The sequence below is a fragment of the Rattus norvegicus genome, chromosome 2, assembly GCF_036323735.1.
Source record: "Rattus norvegicus strain BN/NHsdMcwi chromosome 2, GRCr8, whole genome shotgun sequence".
NCBI lineage: Eukaryota > Metazoa > Chordata > Mammalia > Rodentia > Muridae > Rattus > Rattus norvegicus.
Window position 1 is genome coordinate 155,175,451 of NC_086020.1, and position 19,252 is coordinate 155,194,702.

Genomic DNA, 19,252 nt, shown 5'->3' on the forward strand with positions numbered 1-19,252 from the left:
GGGCTCCATCTGTTTCAATTTTGTGCAATAGTTTGGATAATATTGGTATGAGGTCTTCTATGAAGGTTTGATAGAATTCTGCACTAAACCCGTCTGGACCTGGACTCTTTTTGGTTGGGAGACCTTTAATGACTGCTTCTATTTCCTTAGGAGTTATGGGGTTGTTTAACTGGTTTATCTGTTCCTGATTTAACTTCGATACCTGGTATCTGTCTAGGAAATTGTCCATTTCCTGAAGATTTTCAAATTTTGTTGAATATAGGTTTTTATAGTAAGATCTGATGATTTTTTGAATTTCCTCTGAATCTGTAGTTATGTCTCCCTTTTCATTTCTGATTTTGTTAATTTGGACGCACTCTCTGTGTCCTCTCGTTAGTCTGGCTAAGGGTTTATCTATCTTGTTGATTTTCTCAAAGAACCAACTTTTGGTTCTGTTGATTCTTTCTATGGTCCTTTTTGTTTCTACTTGGTTGATTTCAGCTCTGAGTTTGATTATTTCCTGCCTTCTGCTCCTCCTGGGTGTATTTGCTTCTTTTTGTTCTAGAGCTTTTAGGTGTGCTGTCAAGCTGCTGACATATGCTCTTTCCTGTTTCTTTCTGCAGGCACTCAGCGCTATGAGTTTTCCTCTTAGCACAGCTTTCATTGTGTCCCATAAGTTTGAGTATGTTGTATCTTCATTTTCATTAAATTCTAAAAAGTTTTTAATTTCTTTCTTTATTTCTTCCTTGACCAGGTTATCATTGAGTAGAGCATTGTTCAATTTCCAAGTATATGTGGGCATTCTTCCCTTATTGTTATTGAAGACCAGTTTTAGGCCGTGGTGGTCCGATAGCACGCATGGGATTATTTCTATCTTTCTGTACCTGTTGAGGCCCGTTTTTTGACCAATTATATGGTCAATTTTGGAGAAAGTACCATGAGGAGCTGAGAAGAAGGTATATCCTTTTGCTTTAGGATAGAATGTTCTATAAATATCCGTTAAGTCCATTTGGCTCATGACTTCTCTTAGTCTGTCGACATCACTGTTTAATTTCTGTTTCCATGATCTGTCCATTGATGAGAGTGGGGTGTTGAAATCTCCCACTATTATTGTGTGAGGTGCAATGTGTGTTTTGAGCTTTAGTAGGGTTTCTTTTACGTATGTAGGTGCCCTTGTATTTGGGGCATAGATATTTAGGATTGAGAGTTCATCTTGGTGGATTTTTCCTTTGATGAATATGAAGTGTCCTTCCTTATCTTTTTTGATGACTTTTAGTTGGAAATTGATTTTATTTGATATTAGAATGGCTACTCCAGCTTGCTTCTTCTGACCATTTGCTTGGAAAATTGTTTTCCAGCCTTTGACTCTGAGGTAGTGTCTGTCTTTGTCTCTGAGGTGTGTTTCCTGTAGGCAGCAGAATGCAGGGTCCTCGTTGCGTATCCAGTTTGTTAATCTATGTCTTTTTATTGGGGAGTTGAGGCCATTGATATTGAGAGATATTAAGGAATAGTGATTATTGTTTCCCTTTATATTCATATTTGGATGTGAGGTTATGTTTGTGTGCTTTCATTCTCTTTGTTTTGTTGCCAAGACGATTAGTTTCTTGCTTCTTCTAGGGTATAGCTTGCCTCCTTATGTTGGGCTTTACCATTTATTATCCTTTGTAGTGCTGGATTTGTAGAAAGATATTGTGTAAATTTGGTTTTGTCATGGAATATCTTGGTTTCTCCATCAATGTTAATTGAGAGTTTTGCTGGATACAGTAACCTGGGCTGGCATTTGTGTTCTCTTAGGGTCTGTATGACATCAGTCCAGGGTCTTCTGGCCTTCATAGTTTCTGGCGAGAAGTCTGGTGTGATTCTGATAGGTCTCCCTTTATATGTTACTTGACCTTTTTCCCTTACTGCTTTTAATATTCTTTCTTTATTTTGTGCGTTTGGTGTTTTGACAATTATGTGACGGGAGGTGTTTCTTTTCTGGTCCAATCTATTTGGAGTTCTGTAGGCTTCTTGTATGTCTATGGGTATCTCTTTTTTTAGGTTAGGGAAGTTTTCTTCTATGATTTTGTTGAAGATATTTACTGGTCCTTTGAGCTGGGAGTCTTCACTCTCTTCTATACCTATTATCCTTAGGTTTGATCTTCTCATTGAGTCCTGGATTTCCTGTATGTTTTGGACCAGTAGCTTTTTCCGCTTTACATTATCTTTGACAGTTGAGTCAATGATTTCTATGGAATCTTCTGCTCCTGAGATTCTCTCTTCCATCTCTTGTATTCTGTTGGTGAAGCTTGTATCTACAGCTCCTTGTCTCTTCTTTTGGTTTTCTATATCCAGGGTTGTTTCCATGTGTTCTTTCTTGATTGCTTCTATTTCCATTTTTAATTCCTTCAACTGTTTGATTGTGTTTTCCTGGAATTCTTTCAGGGATTTTTGCGATTCCTCTCTGTAGGCTTCTACTTGTTTATTAATGTTTTCCTGTGTTTCCCTAAGTGTGTTCATGTCTTTCTTGAAGTCCTCCAGCATCATGATCAAATATGATTTTGAAACTAGATCTTGCTTTTCTGGTGTGTTTGGATATTCCATGTTTGTTTTGGTGGGAGAATTGGGCTCCGATGATGCATTGTAGTCTTGGTTTCTGTTGCTTGGGTTCCTGCGCTTGCCTCTCGCCATCAGATTATCTCTAGTGTTACTTTGTTCTGCTATTTCTGACAGTGGCTAGACTGTCCTATAAGCCTGTGTGTCAGGAGTGCTGTAGACCTGTTTTCCTCTCTTTCAGTCAGTTATGGGGACAGAGTGTTCTGCTTTCGGGTGTGTAGTTTTTCCTCTCTACAGGTCTTCAGCTGTTCCTGTGGGCCTGTGTCTTGAGTTCACCAGGCAGCTTTCTTGCAGCAGAAAATTTGGTCTTACCTGTGGTCCTGAGGCTCAAGTAAGCTCGTGGGGTGCTGCCCAGGGGCTCTCTGCAGCGGCAGCAACCAGGAAGACCTGTGCCGCCCCTTCCGGGAGCTTCAGTGCACCAGGGTTCCAGATGGTCTTTGGCTTTTTCCTCTGGCGTCCGAGATGTGTGTGCAGGGAGCAGTCTCTTCTGGTTTCCCAGGCTTGTCTGCCTCTCTGAAGGTTTAGCTCTCCCTCCCACGGGGTTTGGGTGCAGAGAACTGTTTATCTGGTCTGTTTCTTTCAGGTTCTGGCGGTGTCTCAGGCTGGTGTCCTGCCGCTCCTGGGCCCTCCCCCACGGGAGCCCAGAGGCCTTATACAGTTTCCTCTTGGGCCAGGGATGTGGGCAGGGGTGAGCAGAGTTGGTGGTCTCTTCCGCTCTGCAGCCTCAGGAGTGCCCACCTGACCAGGCGGTTGGGTCTCTCTCTCACCGGGTCTGGGAGCAGAGAGCTGCTGCGGGCTGGGATCCGCGGGTGTGGGACTTCCGGTAAACACAGAACGTGCCCGGTCTTAGAGAAATTCTGCTTCCGTGTGTCCCAAGCTCACCAGGCAGCTTTCTTGCAGCAGAAAATTTGGTCTTACCTGTGGTCCCGAGGCTCAGGTTCGCTCGTGGGGTGCTGCCCAGGGGCTCTCTGCAGCGGCAGCAACCAGGAAATTAATGTGCTGTTTTATGCATTCTTTGAGAATTTCACACAAATCATTTTGATCATATTCATCCCCTACTTCTCCCCATAACTTTTTTTGGGGCTGCCTCCCACCTCTCACCCTCTCCCAGATTTGTGTTTTGCTGTTTTTGTTCAGTAATCCAGAGTCCAATATGCTCATGCTGGGGGAGGCGTCCATTGGAGTATAGTTAACCTACCTGGGCCACGCCCATAACAAAACCAACTGTCCCTCCCCCGGAAGCTTCATCACCCGTCAGCTTCTCAGTTAAGGGTAGGGACTCGGGTGCCCGTCTCCCTCCACACTAGAAAGCTGATGGCTTGATTATGTACAGGTCATGTGGAACAGCAACAGCAGTGCAGTGTCCTGTCACAGACAGACGCAACCATACATGTCTCTAGTACTTGCAAAACACACACACGAAAAACAAGAGATGCATTGGTGTAGGTCTCTCCTGGAATTTGTGCCGTCAGAATTGAAATCTCCTACACCGTCCTTAGCACCAGTCCAAGCCCCTTGCAGTGACACCTCTCGGGGAGGGTGCTGGCAACAGAACCTAGGTCCTCTCTCTCCAAGAGCAATACATGCTCTTAATCACTGAGCCTTCTGTGCAACCAAGCCTAAGAAGCAGCCGCTAAATGTTTCTCAGTACTTGAACACTATGTTTCTACATTGAAAGGTATAAAAGGACATGAATTTTAAAGTATTCACCTTGGAGGCTGAGTGGAGCTCAAGCTTGGTTTGTGTGAGGCTCTGGGTTCCATCCAGTCACCAAACAAAAACAAACAAAAAAAGACAGACAAACAAATCCTGCTAACCCAGTTATTCAAACACACACACACACACACTCACACACACCACACACAGTACGGACATTCTCTGCAGTATTTTCGTAGGAGCCTCTTAGGCACCTGACAGAGAAAAGCTTGCTTCTTTACCCTGCACAGCTCTAGTAGCTGTCAGCAGGAGAGAAGTTTCAGATCAGGGACTGATCAGAGTAATTAGAATGGCTGGCTTTGAAACATAGTTAAAATTTCTGCCAGTTCCCTGGGTCTCTGGTTTACTGCAGGCCCAAGGAGAAGAGTAAGAATGAGTGGGGGCCGGGCGAGTGGGGGCGGGCCGAGTGGGAGAGCCTGTCCACGAACTGTTTACCTACCAGTAAGTGGGTTCCCAGCTGCCCACGGCTCATCACCCACTCTCCACAGCAGCCAGCCAAAAGCAGAGCCCAGGCTGACTCAGGTGTGAGTCACACTCTGCTTCAATGTGGTCTGAGTCAGATGGCAGCTGTCAAACATTGAGCCCCACTCACCTTTCCTCCAGCGCACAGGCTCTGACGACAACTCCCATCCTCTCTCTTTTGCCTTCTCTAATTCTTGCCAAGTGCCCACACATGACAATTCAGAGGCATTTGAGGGAGACGAGTCTAAAGCCAATGTAATGCCTTCCATCGAGAAGGATGTTTCTTCCCATCTTACCTAGACGTTTGAAAAAAATGCCTACATTTTCTCTATTTTTGTGGGGTGGGGAGCACACGTGTGCTATGGCTCATGTGTGAAGGTAAGAAGACAACTTGTAGAAGTCGGTTCTTTCCATCATGGGGAACCCTGGGAATTGAACTTAGCTCATGGGGTGCAGTGGAAGGGGACCTTTCCTGCCGAGCTATTGCACTGACCCTGTGTATGCATTTTTATGTATAAAATTGGAATCACATTGTAGCTACTCTTTATGACCCTTTTTTTTTTTCACTTAAGACAATTATCAGGACATTTCAGCCATTTTCACAGCTATTCCAATGTGCGCGCGCGCGGGTGCATGCGCCACATGTGCTCATGTGCATGCCTGTGTGTTTGCTAGCTGAGTAACTCATCATATTTCATCATTTTTTCTTAAGCACTTCAGTTTCCAGATATTTATTTTGTTTTGTTTTTATTTTGACTGTTTTTCATCTTCTCTTTTATTCTCGTTTATGGATTTATTTTTCCCTTCTTAAAGTGTCCTAGCCTCTTGGGGGAGGACACATGTGACTTTGTGCAGTTTTACCTGTCTGGGACTTTGTTTTTCATGCATAAAGCAAGGTCCCCACTCCTAAGTATGGTAGGTAAAGTGCTGGCATATACAGATGCACACAAACAGCAACTTTTTATTTCATACATAGGCTGCTTGGAAATCATCAGAACTCAATTAAGATAAAAATAGACCACATTTGACATCTAGCTATTTTATGCCTACTATGCTAAGAGGGCTCATTCTTGCCTTCCCTTCATACTAAAGAGTATTTCTCTTGAAAATACATTTCGCCGACATTAAAATCCTGTAATTCCAAATTCAATTACAGGAAGTGGTCATCAGTGAAGGAAATTGGCACTGATGTGGGTGGAATGAGAACCAACAGCTGTCTGGGGAATGCAAGTATTTATAGCTCTCTGGAGCCCAGGTTAGGAAACAGGCTGATGCTTCTCCAAAGGAAAGCTCATGGGTGGCCGCCCTGATCTACTGGCTGCTTAGCCACAGAGACTCTATGGCCATGAGGTCTTGAAAGCCTATCAGCTGTGCTTTGAACATGTACAGAAAGAAGAATTGAGAACTAGCCTTAGAGGTGGGAGCAGAAGGGGGGGGAGGTTATCAGATATAGAGAAGGAAATCCTGTGACAGCCATTCACAGGCCTACTGCCTTTAGTGCTCTTTCCTCTTCTCTTAAAATGCCAGGTCAGAGGGAGGGAGGGAGAGAGACAGAGAGGGAGGCAGGGAGGGAGGGAGGGAGAGAGGGGGGGGGGGAGAAGGAAGGGAGAGAAGGAAATGTCAGGGCAGGACAAGATCAAGACACAAAGTGACATGTTGCCCCATCAGACAACCCATTCTTTGGCACATTTAGAAATACTAGTTAGCTTTTCTGAGCACACAACCTCTGGAGGATGGCCCTCTGGGCTCTGTCCTGGGTTCCCCCATCTGTCAGCCACACTTCCTTTCTTCTGAAGCTCTGTGCTTTAACATTCCTGAACAGCGCCTTACTTTAGTAATATCCAGGTAGCAAAGGTGTTTATGGAATATAGGGAGTGTGCACCGAGTGTTCTCAAGTTCCCTTCCAGTGTGTGTATTTGCACTTCGGCATTTGTGACCTGCCGGAAGACCTCGGTTTTAATTCCTTGATCAACCGCCATGCCTTTACTAACAGGGGTCAAGCACCATAAAATGCCTGTATGGTCCAACAAAAAACTGGAAATGAGTGAACTAATTCAAATAAAAACCAATAGACCATAGTGGGACTGTAGCAAATTAGAAAGTATGCTGCCTGATTCTGGAAGGAAGGAGAGAGGGAGGGAGGGAGGGAAGGAAGGAAGGAAGGAAGGAAGGAAGGAAGCAAGGAAGGACCGATCAAGGAAGGAACGATCAAGCAATTATTTTCTCTGCATATTTGCTTAGAAGAATCATTTGTGGTGCTTTTGTGTGATGATGCCATGTGTTGAACCAGCACCATTTGCACCTGATGCATAGACAGAATGATGTTTAGAAGTCCAATGGAGTGTCTGCCTGTTTCTTGAGTAGACCTCGAAGCCAGAGCAAGTTTACATACTCTTGATCTTAGAAAAGCTGCAGCATTGTGTTTCCATAGCTAATGTGGAGAAGTAGGAGCCTTGTTCTCTCTTGTGATTTTTTAAAACAGCAGCAGGCATTTGTGCAGTTGTTGAGGTAAATGTCTCCAAGGCACAGTAAGGGGGAAGAGAAGGAGGCAGTGTGTGGGGTGCAGAAGTCTTTTACAGTTCTCTACAAAGCAACAGTGTGTCCTCTTCGCCTGCACCGTCCCACACGGTGTGCAACTAAGGCTCACCCCAAACTGTTGTTCTCATATTCATATGACGTAGTCCCAGGAAAGGGAAATGCACTTATGCATACCCTTGGGTAGTTGCAATCCATATTTTATGCTCTGTTCCCTTTGAAATCAATATGAAACAGAAAAATGGCATGGAAAATGTGAGTGATTATTCATTATATATAAAACCTTTGAATAATGCATCAAAGATCCATTCAGATAAGTGGGAGGGGTGTACTCTAACAGCTTGGCCACAAACGAGTTGGGGATGTTGAGTTATGAATGGCACCGTGGGACAGTGGCTCACAAGCCACAGTGGCTGTGGACAGTTAATGAGCAATGCAAGCTAGAAAGCCATAGGCTTATGGAAGTTCCCTCTTGCTCTGCTGCCCGGCCATACAGTTGGCTTGAAATTACGCACAATGATAGGAGGCACGGGCCCTGTAAAAGTATGGTGCCAAACACAGACAGGATTTAGTAAATTAAAACGGAGCTCTCGGGGGTTCCTGGGACTTCGGCTCTGAGCTCTGAGATGAACTGACATGGAGAGCCATCCGAATGTGATGGCAGAGTCAAGGCACACACGATTGTGAAATCCTGAAAGAATTTTAAAGGTGGGTCAGAGAGATGGATCGGTGAGTGGGGATGCTTGCTGTGCAAGCGTGAGAACCCAAGTTCAACTCCCCAGTCCCCACACTAAAGCTGGGCGAGCCGACAGTGTCTCATGGAGGCGTCAAAGACAGGTAGATTCTGAAGTTCACTGAGCAAACTGCAGAAAAGACCCTGTCTCTCAAAAGAATAAAATGGAGGGGACAGAGGAACACCTCTGGCCTCCAGGTGTAGACTCACATAGCATGGGCACGTGCATGCACGCTCACACACACACAAGATGGTAAATGTTCACACACTGATGCCTAAGCCAGAGTCTCATTTCTAGAACTAGAAAACAAGGAGGAACTCTGGGCCTCAGAGCCGCCCTCAGACCAGACTTTAATCAGCCCAGCCTAACACGAAGGACATGAACCTGCTTTATGATCTTTGCCACCCTCCTGGAAGTCACCAGCAAACTTAAAACCATGAAGTTGCTTCTGTCTGGAGAACACAAGTCTTGTCTCTGTATTTTTGTGGAGAACAAGGAACACTCCTCCATTGCTGGTGGGATTGCAAGCTGGTACAACCATTCTGGAATTCAGTCTGGAGGTTCCTCAGAAAATTGGACATTCCACTACCTGAGGACCCAGCTATACCTCTCTTGGGCATATACCCAAAAGATGCTCCAACGTATAACAAGGACACATGCTCCACTCTGTTTATAGCAGCCTTATTTATAATAGCCAGAAGGTGGAAAGAACCCAGATGCCCTTCAACAGAGGAATGGATACAGAAAATGTGGTACATTTACAAAGTGGAGTACTACTCAACTATTAAAAACAAGGACTTCATGAAATTATTAGGCAAATGGATGGAACTAGAAAATGTCATCCTGAGTGAGGTAACCCAGTCACTAAAGAACACACATGGTATGCATTCACTGAGTGGATATTAGCCCAAGACCTTAGAATACCCAAGATACAATTCATAGACCACATGAATCTCAAGAAGAAGGAAGGCCAAAGTGTGGCTGCTTCAGACCTTCCTATAAAGGGAAACAAAAATACTCACAAGAGGAAATATGGAGACAAAGTGTGGAGCAGAATCTGAAGGAAAGGAGCCTGATATAGCTGTCTCCTGAGAGACTCTGCCAGAGCATGACAAATACAGAGGCAAATGCTCCCAGCAAACCACTGGACTGAGAATGGGGTCCCCAATGTAGGAGTTAGAGGAAGGACTGCAGGAGCTGAAGAAGTTTGAGTCCCCACAGGAAGAACAACAACATCAACCAACCAGACCTCCCTGAGCTCAGAGGGACTAAACCGCCATCTCAAGAGTACACAGGGATGAACCCATGGCTCCAGCCACATATGTAGCAGAGGATGGCCTTGTCGGGCATCATTGGGAGGAGAGCCCCTTGGTCCTGTCAAGGCTCAATGCCCCAGTGTAGGGGAATGTCAGGGTGGGGAGGTGTGAGGGAGTGGGTGGGTGGCTGAGGAAGTACCCTCATAGAAGCAGGAGGAGACAGTGGGTTTCTGGAGGGAAAACCAGGAAAGGGAATAACACTTGAAATGTAAATTTTAAAAATCCAATAAAAACCCAGAGGAACCCCTGAAAAATATAATATTATTTGAATTTCAAACATGACGATTTTTATGTGAGCCTCATAAAGGCTCAGGAACGTGCAGCTAAGAAAGAAAGAGAGAGAGAGAGAGAGAGAGAGAGAGAGAGAGAGAGAGAGAGAGAGAGAAAGGCAGGGAGGGAAGGGGGAGAGAGGGAGGGAGGGAGGGAGGAAGGAAGGAAGGAAGGAAGGAAGGAAGGAAGGAAGGAAGGAAGGAAGGAAGGGAGGAAGGAAGGAAGGGGCTCTCTCCCTCAGTGCCAGCAGTCAGATCCAGGGCCTTGCTCCTCATAGGCCAGTGTTCTACCACTGAGCTCTGTGCCAGTTCCTCAGCCTTTAGATGTGCAGCCCAGGATGGCCTCAACTCTCAACCTTCCTGCCTGTTTCCTGTGCGTCAGGATTGTGGGTGTCACTGCCTGGTGCAGAGCTGGTTAGAGTTTTGGTTTTGTTGGTGTTTTACCGAGTTGTATACCATTGGCTGTGCTTTGAGATCTCCTTTGGTAGCCGAGAACATTCTGCCATCCTCCCAGCCCTGTTCCTCATAACTGCAGACAAAGTCAAGAGCAGCCCTTTCCCAAGAAATGTTCTTCTCACTGTAAAACACAACTGCTGAGTGTCCCCATCCAGTGCCCTTCCACGTAAGCAGTCATCACCCTCCCATGATGTGTCCAGAAGACGTGAGAAGTTCTGAGCCTTCTCCAGCAACAACCCTCTATCCAGACCCAGATGGGATGCTTCATGCCCATAGCTCTGGGCAGCTCTGCTGGGTGACATCCCATGTGGTCCATAAAGAAGAGATTCCTGGGGAAATCACCAACTAGACTTTCCAGAGGTAAAATCGACCAGCAAGATAGACTACCTACCCAGCATTTTTCTACTAAATACTTAGAGAGATGTCTCAGGCCAGAGTTCAGACCCCAGCATCTGATTCCAGTGGCTCCATCTCCAAGGGATCTGATACCCTCTTCTGGTTTCCACAAGCACTCTGTGTGTGTGTGTGTGTGTGTGTGTGTGTGTGTGTGTGTGTGTGTGTGTGTGTGTGTGTGTGTGATAGACTCATGTAAACACATTAGTAAAATAAATTTCTTTTAAAACATCAAATGACTCTGAATGAGAAGCTTTGAAATGATAGCTTCCATAAACAAAATCTTTTTTTTACTTGGGATTGTGCTCGAGAGACCAAGGAAGACTGAACTCTGCAGGATTTAAGTGAGGCAGCAAAAGGGCAGAGACCCAGGGCAGTGCAGTTTTCGGAAATAAACCTTGCAGACAGCTGCACAGCTCACTGCCAGGCAGGAAGGCGAGAATGGGGATTATCTGTTCTTTGACTCCATGGCACAGACAGAGGCCTTCAGAAGACCTGGTGGCCCTGTCACCCCACAGTCAGGCCTCTGCTTGGGGAATGTGGTTGAGTGTCACCCAGAGCTGTCTTCCTCCTAAAATGCGATTAAAGGCTAAAGGCAAAGAAATCCCTCTTGAAGCGGGAGCCCATTGAAGATGTCTTTACTAAAACCCTTTCTTAAGCGGCTATGATGTCACATTGTCCCTGTGAGTTACATTCTCGGTGATTACCACTGTAAGGAATTACAGGCCCCCTGCCCCATCCCACCCCCATCCACCCAAACTCCATCTAGTTTCCCATGGGGCTACTGTGCTACTAAGGTGGGGCTCTGAATCTGTACCTGAAGCATTCTTCCAAGTCCCCCAGCTGTTAGAAGCTCCTCGTTAAACACTTTGGGCAGAGCTGTAGAGTTTATAATCATTTTTTCTTCAGAATGAAGATATTTGTCCTTGGGCATCTTTAGCTTGGTTTTGCGATATTCTTTCTTGCTGTTGTGTTTTATTTTTACAATCTTTATCTCCAGTAGCCAGACGCTTCTCTGTGAGACTTTATTCATATCTCGGAAATGCTACATAATCCTAGACTCGGGTGAGACTAAAATGTGTCCCCAGACTGTCCTTGCTATCACCTTCCAAACCGTAGATCTTGATTTTATTGTTAAAATTGCTTGATTCTACTTTTTAGACACACTGCGGATATCACAGATTTGTTCAGTTCAGTGTGTCTGGATCACAGGGAAACGTGAACGTACCACAGGATCCATGAAGAAACTGTGAGGGAGGCCAGTGCAGGCACAACTGAAGGGCCAGCTGCTTACTAGTTGTCAGTGGTGTGAGTCATCTTTCGGACAGCTGGCTGCATCAGGGGTGGCTGTGAATGTGTGAGCAGTGTTAGGGTAAGGTCCCTTCAGAAAGTCACATAGGCTCTAAGAGTCTCTGTGCCTTTGCCTAGCTTTGAGAAAGTGGAGAAAGGGGGGTAGTTCACGTGTACTGAGCACCTGCCTCATGCCAAACTCTGAACAAACTCAAGATTTGGAACCCACTGTGAAACGGCCATCTCAGAACCTGTGCCCTGCTTCCCTGCAGCTCTGGGATTGGCTTCCTCATCTGTGTCAGGAAGGCTGGACATACCCCCTCCCCCATGCCACTCCCTCCCCCGCACCCACCCCCCCACGCATTGTTTTTAAGGGAAAGCTAAGCTGGAGCTTGTGTAATTATAAAGTTTACCAATAGGTGGCAGTACGTACACATCTTAATCGCAGTGCTGAGACTAAATGGGATTGGGGGGTGCAATTCTATCAGTCATGAGCAAGGCGTGCAGAGCTGCTTCATCGTTAGGGTAAAGACAACCAAACACAAACGTGAAGTATTAGGTTAGAACCTTGCAGCAGTAATAACACCAGAGCAAATTCGCCATCCTCTGCCCCAAAGCGGGCTTAGACTGGCTCCCTGTGGCCCCTCTGGCACCCCATACATACATGTCCACACACAAGATTTACTTTCCCACAAAGCTGGGATATTGGAGATGCTGAGAATGACCAGATAGTACTGAGACATGGTCACCCTCAAAAGCCAGTTAGAACCAGGAGCTGAGCTCACGGGGCTGGGCCCACCGTCTGGCCATGCTCATCATTAGCGTTTGTCCTTTCTGACTGCACGGCGAGGAGCTTCAGAACCCTGATCAGCTCCTAGAGGTGGCTGGTGCTGGGAGTCAGGCTCAGTTGGCAGAAGCACCAGCGTTCTAAGATTCCAAACACCCTGGGGTTTCCTTATGCCTCTTGAGGTGAACAAGCCTGTGATGTTTTTGTCTTTGAGCTTCCTCCATTGGCTTCTGGCAACTGCTTCAAACACAGGTCTCTTCCCAGTGTTGCTGTCTTACGCGATTGGTTCTCGTGAACTTGTTGTCCTGACAGCACCTGAACTGCCGTCGTGCAGTGTTACCGGCTGAAGTCTGTTCGTCTAGACTGGCAGAGCTGTAAACACAAAGCATCTTCTTATGTGTTTGTTATTCACTGGGTGCTGAAACAAAAACGTTAAACGACCAACTGAAATGGTAGGTCCTCTAATAACATTTGTATTTGAAGGAAAGAATAGACTCATGCAGAAGGATTGCCAGTCCAGGCTATGTAGCAGAATCCTGTCTCAACCACAGAAGGAAATGTAGAATGATTTGGGTCACTTAGTTCTGCACATGAAGAACACAGAAAACTATCTTGTTAGTAAACTCCATTTAATCAGCTTCAACCAAGTAACAACTAGCTAAGCAGAATTACTGTCCCATTTGTTTCTGCCCAGACTACAAAGTGGGATGAACCTCCAGATATGCTTTGTCAACGACAGCGGCAGTGACAAGGACAGCGATGCCGACGACAGTAAGACTGAGACCAGCCTGGACACGCCCTTGTCCCCCATGGTAAGTCCACGTGGCCATTGCCTTGGTTTCTTTGCTCACTGCTAAGGGTTTGTTCTGTTGTGAACCCGCAGCAGCCATTCCAGGAGGGGCTGGGATTACACTCTGAGAGAGTTTGACGGTGACCTCAGAATTGGCACAGCACTGATAACTAAGGCTTATGAAGGCGGCTGACTACGAGAGGAATCACTTACTCCTTTAGAGACTATAAAAGGGAGCTGGGCATGGTGGTGCGTGCTTGTAATCCCAGAACTTGGGGGTCTGTGACAGGAGGATCATGAGTTTAAGGTCAGCCTAGGTTATGCAGTGAGTTCAAAGCTGACGGGGGATAGAGAAGGAATAGCTACCTCCCTTATCTATTCCTTACATAGAATACATATATGTGTGAAAGAATCGCTCCTCACTGGGCTTAGAACTAAAGGCTCAGCCCCTTCCTACATGTTCCAGAAGTTGAGAATAATGGTAAACGCATGCTACGGGGATGTTTCCCCTCTGTGCTATCTTTCTAATGACCAGCGGGTGTGTGTTGACCTCTGAGCATAGGGCAGATGTCAGCTGCTGGTGATCTCAGAAGACTATCGCAGACCCTGGCTCTGGGTTCCATAAGTAAACATGGCCCTGTTAAAACTTTTACAACCTTTCTATTTGTGCTCAAAACAGAATCCTTGTAAATAGGCCCTTTTCTAGGTTTCTTGTGACTGACAGGCTTTTTGCAATCAAGTGGGTTAGTGGAGTTGCCACCAGGGCCCCACCCATGCTGAGAGAGGACCCTGTTGCTAGTGCCCCTCCCCAATGGCATAGCAACTAGAATGGGACTTGAAGCTGCTCCTTCTTCCTTTACAGAGCAAGCAGAGTTCTTCCTACTCTGATAGAGACACCACCGAGGAGGAATCTGAATCCCTGGATGACATGGACTTCCTTACAAGGCAAAAGAAGCTACAAGCTGAAGCCAAAATGGCCCTGGCCATGGCCAAACCAATGGCCAAAATGCAAGTAGAAGTGGAAAAACAGAACAGGAAAAAGTCTCCCGTCGCTGACCTTGTAAGCAGTGGAGGCTGGGCATGCAAGCGAGCATTCGGGGACTGAGGATGGGTTCTTTCCCAGAGTTATGCAAACTTGGGTTTCTCTGAGGCAGTTTGTCAGAAGCACCGGCCGTTGAGAAAGAACAAAGTCCGTTTCTTTTTCCCTTCTCCTGTTACACTAAGAAACACACGGGCAACATTTCGTAGAAGTGAACGCTTGCAGCCTGTGATTCAGATCTTCTGAATTCCTGCTCTATCACAAGTGAAAGATTGCTGTAGCTTCTCACCCACCTCTTGAGGGAGAAAATATAGTGTAATGGATTAGTGTCCTGGACTTAGCAGTCACGGTTGGCTCTGCAGGGATCTGACAAGGGGCTCACGTGGCACTTTTCACAGACACAGCACCTGGGTGAGAGTAGGATTGTGGAAGATCCAGTGAGGAAGACATCCAGAGCCCATTCACTGGTGCTGGTGGCCTGCTATAAAGTAGTAAACAGCAGCTGATACCGTTAGTTTTATCCCTGCTATTCCTATTACTTATGTTCCCCATAACTAGTGTCAGAGAGCAACCCAGAAGCCTAGGGTGCAGACAGTGTGCCATCTGGTGTATGGAGGGATGGAGGTAGGAAATGGATGCTAGATATGGGGCCACCCTTGGGACGCTCAGCTGGGAAAGCTTTCAGGCTGGAGACCTGGGCAGAAGCGGGTGGGTGAGAGTGGGTCTGTACGAGCAGACTAGCTCTTCCCCAGGGTCTTTGCCACTCGGTTCACCCCTCCCCTGCCCCTTGTGTCTCCAGCTGCCTCACATGCCTCACATAAGCGAATGCTTGATGAAAAGAAGCTTAAAGCCCACCGACCTGAGAGACATGACTATCGGGCAGCTACAAGTGATCGTCAATGACCTTCACTCCCAGATTGAGAGTAAGTGGGGGATCTGCTTGGAAGTAGGCGTGAGGTGAATGGCGGTGAGGGGCAAGGCTGCCTGGGGGTTCATTTCTTCTGTTTTCACTGGGCTGTCTGTGTGTTTTCAAGAGCTAGACAATCGCAGGACTCTTCTATTGTTTAGTTTTGTCCTTTTCTTTAAACTGTAAAATGTCAGAAGCTTTCAGAACTGTCCAAGGTTCACCATGGTTACCAGTCCTTTTAAAATTGCTGGTTCCTGGCATGGGCAGTGTATTTAACTTGCATCTGTTTCTAGAACAAACTTCCGTAGCTGCAAGCTTTACACAGCCATCCCTCCCACCTCACGTGGGCACGAGTTTGTTTTAGCTATCACCACCATCACACATCAAATGGGATTTTTTTTAAGACAATGAATGTATACTTACAAATATGGAAAAATTACGCAGCTCTCCCCTCTTGGTATGAAGAGATTCAACAGCCCCATCCAGAGAGGGTAGGGAGCTGGTGGGGATGGCACTCTTTGGAGGTCGTTTGTCACACGGAGGCACTGGTTGGCCCAGTGAAAGACGGTGTCCCCACAAGGCAGTATGGTCAGCCAGATCATGTCATCGGCCCCAGATGAGATGGTGTTGGGTGTGTGTAATGGCTGTCAAATGGCCCTGTTGACTCAAGAAAGAGGAGTAATGGCTGGTCATGGTTGAGGCCACGCAGGTCTGGGCAGTCACTAAGTGGATGACTCTGTTGTTATGTTAGTTGCAAATGTTTCTTCATAGAATGTTTAAAACTTGATATGGAGCTTGGGAAGGTGTGGAAACCAACCTCCTGGGCAGTCAAGGTAGTGCATAGACATTGCTGAGCAGTGTAGAGGCCACCCAGAAGCGAGTGAGAAAGATAATGTTTTTTCACTAGATCCAAATAAAAAATGAGATGTGCTTAGGTGATATTTTAGAATCAAGAGAAAGCATTTTGGGTTTTTTAAGTTTTGTTTTGTTTTGTTTTGTTTTGTTTTTGGAGACATTGTTTCTCTCTGTAGCCCTGGCTGTCTGGGAACTTAGTCTGCAGACCAGGCTGGCCAGGAACTCAGAGATCAGCCTGCCCCTTGCCCCATGCCCCATGCCCCTTGCCCTTTGCCTCTTGCCCCATGCTCCTTACCCCTGCCTCCCAAGTGTTGGGATGAAAGGTGCATTACGCCACCTGGTTTGAGGGTTTTGTTTTTAAACCTTAAACTCACGGGACATAAAATGGCTTTAATTTTGTTTTAATCACTAGGCCTGTTACTCATGCAAGGGCTGAGAAGCATGAAGTATTTTACCACAGAAGCAGCTTCGTCTAGACTTTTAAGGAGTACCGTTACTCTCTGGTGCTTTTCAGAGGCACGTGGAGTTTTAGAGCTCTGTGTGTGATTTGTGCCCCCATTCAAGTTGCAAACTCTTCTGAATTGAAGGTGGGGGGCATTTGAAGTCAGAATCTCTGGAAACACGTCCAGGGGGCCTGCTCCCTCCTCTTGTCTCTTTGCTCACAAGTCTTTTCAGCTGTTCTCCCCCTGTGCGTGCACATAACAGCTGTAGCTCTTAGCTTCTCTGAGGGGAAAACACAAGAGCAGGCTCCTGGCCTGTTCCTGAGCCACGCTGACCACTAATATCAGGAGAGCTAGCAATATTTCCATCTTCTGTGCTTAGCTCAGGGGTATTCTCTCGCACTGTCTTTCAGACACCCTTCTTCAGATCTTACACATCCTGCCACAAAGCTAACTTTCCAGTATTTCAGAGGATTTTTCTTTTCCTCAGTACCTTCTTAATTTTACAAACAGGCCATGCTGCTCCAGTGGGTGCTTCGCCCGCACATATAAGAAGCTGATAAGAGTCCACTAGAATTCAGATCCCCAGAAACCCATGTAAATTCTGGATGGGCACAGTGGCTTACCTGTAATCCTTAGAAGGTATCAACAGCAGAGCCCTGGAGTGAGCTGGCTGGCGACCCGCTGTGTGAGTGAGCTGTGGGTTTGATCACAGGTGGGTTAGTTCAGTATGGAAGTGCAATTGATGATTGTTTCCAACATGGGCCTCCGCTTTGTGTAATTACTCAACCCCTTCATGTAAAAATCACACGCATGGAAATCACACACATGCGAAACACTGTAAAGAAAAAGATTCTTTCCTATGATTTTTAACTGTGTAGAGGTACTTTTGTGTCTGCGAATGTGTGTTATGTTCTGATTTGGGTGTGGCTTGATCTGATTTTTTTTTTTTTTCCGAAGCTGGGGACCGAACCCAGGGCCTTGCGCTTGCTAGGCAAGCGCTCTACCGCTGAGCTAAATCCCCAACCCCCAGCTTGATCTGATTTTTAACGCTCCTTTTTTTACCCCAGGTTTGAATGAAGAGTTGGTCCAGCTGCTCCTCATTCGAGATGAGCTGCACACAGAACAAGACGCCATGCTGGTGGACATAGAAGACTTGACTAGGTCAGTCCAGCTTCTCCTTCCAAAGCCTTGGGTAGGCTGAACTTGAAAGACGAGGGCAAGAATGAGCTCTTGAGACATAATCCCTTACGTTTGTACTTTAGCTCACCAAACAGCCGTTGATATTTGCTATTGAGAAGAGAGGAAGAGGCCCAAAATCCTCTTTAGAAAATGCATTATTTTTAATCTGGGTGTGTGTGTGAGAGAGAGGTAGGGAGGGGAAAGAGTGTATGCGTATGCTGTGGCATGCACGTGGAGGTCAGAGGACAACCTTGAGAGTGTGCCCCTCTCTTCCTCTTTGTTTGAGATAGGATCTCGTTTCTTGCTGGGCTTCCAGGGATTCTCCTGTCTGCAGCTCCATCTCATAGTAGCCGTACACAGGAGCGTGCTACAGTATCCAGCTTTCTGTGACGTCCTGCTTCTGTTGCTGCAATAGTTACTATGCCAGAGTAACTTTAGGGGAAGAAAGGGTTTATTTCACTTTACAGGTTATAGTGCATCATTAAAGGAAGGCGGAGTAGGAACTCTAAGGCGGAAACCGGAAAGGAATGCTGCTCACTGTCCCATCACTGTCCAGCTCACTAAGGCTGGTGCTCAGCCAGCTTCTCCATACAGTCCAGGACCACTTGCCAAGGGAATGGTATCGCCCACAGTGGCCCGGGCCCCCCTGCATTAATTAGCAGTGGAGACAATCTCCCGTCGACAAGATCACCAGCCAGTCTGATCTTGGCAATTGCTCTGTCAACTCTTTCTCCTCTGTTAACTCCAAACTGTATTAAGTTGACAATTAAAAGTAGCAAGGCACTCCGGTATTCACACTTTCAAAGCGAGCTCTTTACTCACTGAGCTATCTCCCAGCCCATAAATGGTGAGAACTGTCAATCTATGAAGATTTCTTACACTTCCCTCTAAATCGGGGCAACATTTCTAGCCTAGAAGGACTTCACCCTGCAAAACTGTTACCCCCAGGGTGGCTGGCCCTCCTCCATTCCATTCTGTTGTTTCCAGCAGAGGAATAGCCACATGGTTGGTGCCACGGAAAGACGCCAGCTGTTTAGTGGGCCAGCTCTTGATCATTACTGCCATGCCATGGAAGGGAGGGGTCCTGGCATCGTTCCACAGCCCCAGGGCCACCAGATTGTTCTTATCCTGGGGAAACTGAGATCTGAGTGTTGAGATGGGCATGGCTCCAGCTGCCTTGCTGGGTAGAGTAATGAATCAGGCTAGTGCTGGCTCCCAGTTCTTACTAGCTTCTCTCTAGTAAAGCCCACCATGTATGTATGATGTATGTATGTATGTATGTATGTATGTATGTATTGATATTTGCTACTGAGAAGAGAGAAGAGACCCAATCCTCTTTAGCATTATTTTTAATCTGTGTGTGTGTGTGTGTGTGTGTGTGAGAGAGAGAGAGAGAGAGAGAGAGAAAGAAAGAGAGAGAGAGACGTATGTATGTATGTATATATATATATATATATATATATATATATATATATAGGATATGTATGGGTAGGGTGGGTGTGTACAC

At 46.3% G+C, this 19,252-nt stretch overlaps 1 protein-coding gene across 8 annotated transcripts in view; it reads left to right on the plus strand.

Annotated features, from left to right (window-relative positions):
* The window catches only part of Schip1 (schwannomin interacting protein 1), a 761,344-nt gene that overhangs the window by 738,234 nt on the left and 3,858 nt on the right, over positions 1-19,252 (plus strand). For all 8 annotated transcript variants that reach the window (NM_001100666.1, XM_063281588.1, XM_063281589.1 and 5 more), the window contains 4 exons: positions 13,227-13,344; positions 14,185-14,382; positions 15,161-15,284; positions 17,634-17,727. In NM_001100666.1, the coding sequence (NP_001094136.1) occupies positions 13,227-13,344; positions 14,185-14,382; positions 15,161-15,284; positions 17,634-17,727 (534 nt within the window). The remainder of the gene's footprint in view (positions 1-13,226; positions 13,345-14,184; positions 14,383-15,160; positions 15,285-17,633; positions 17,728-19,252) is intronic.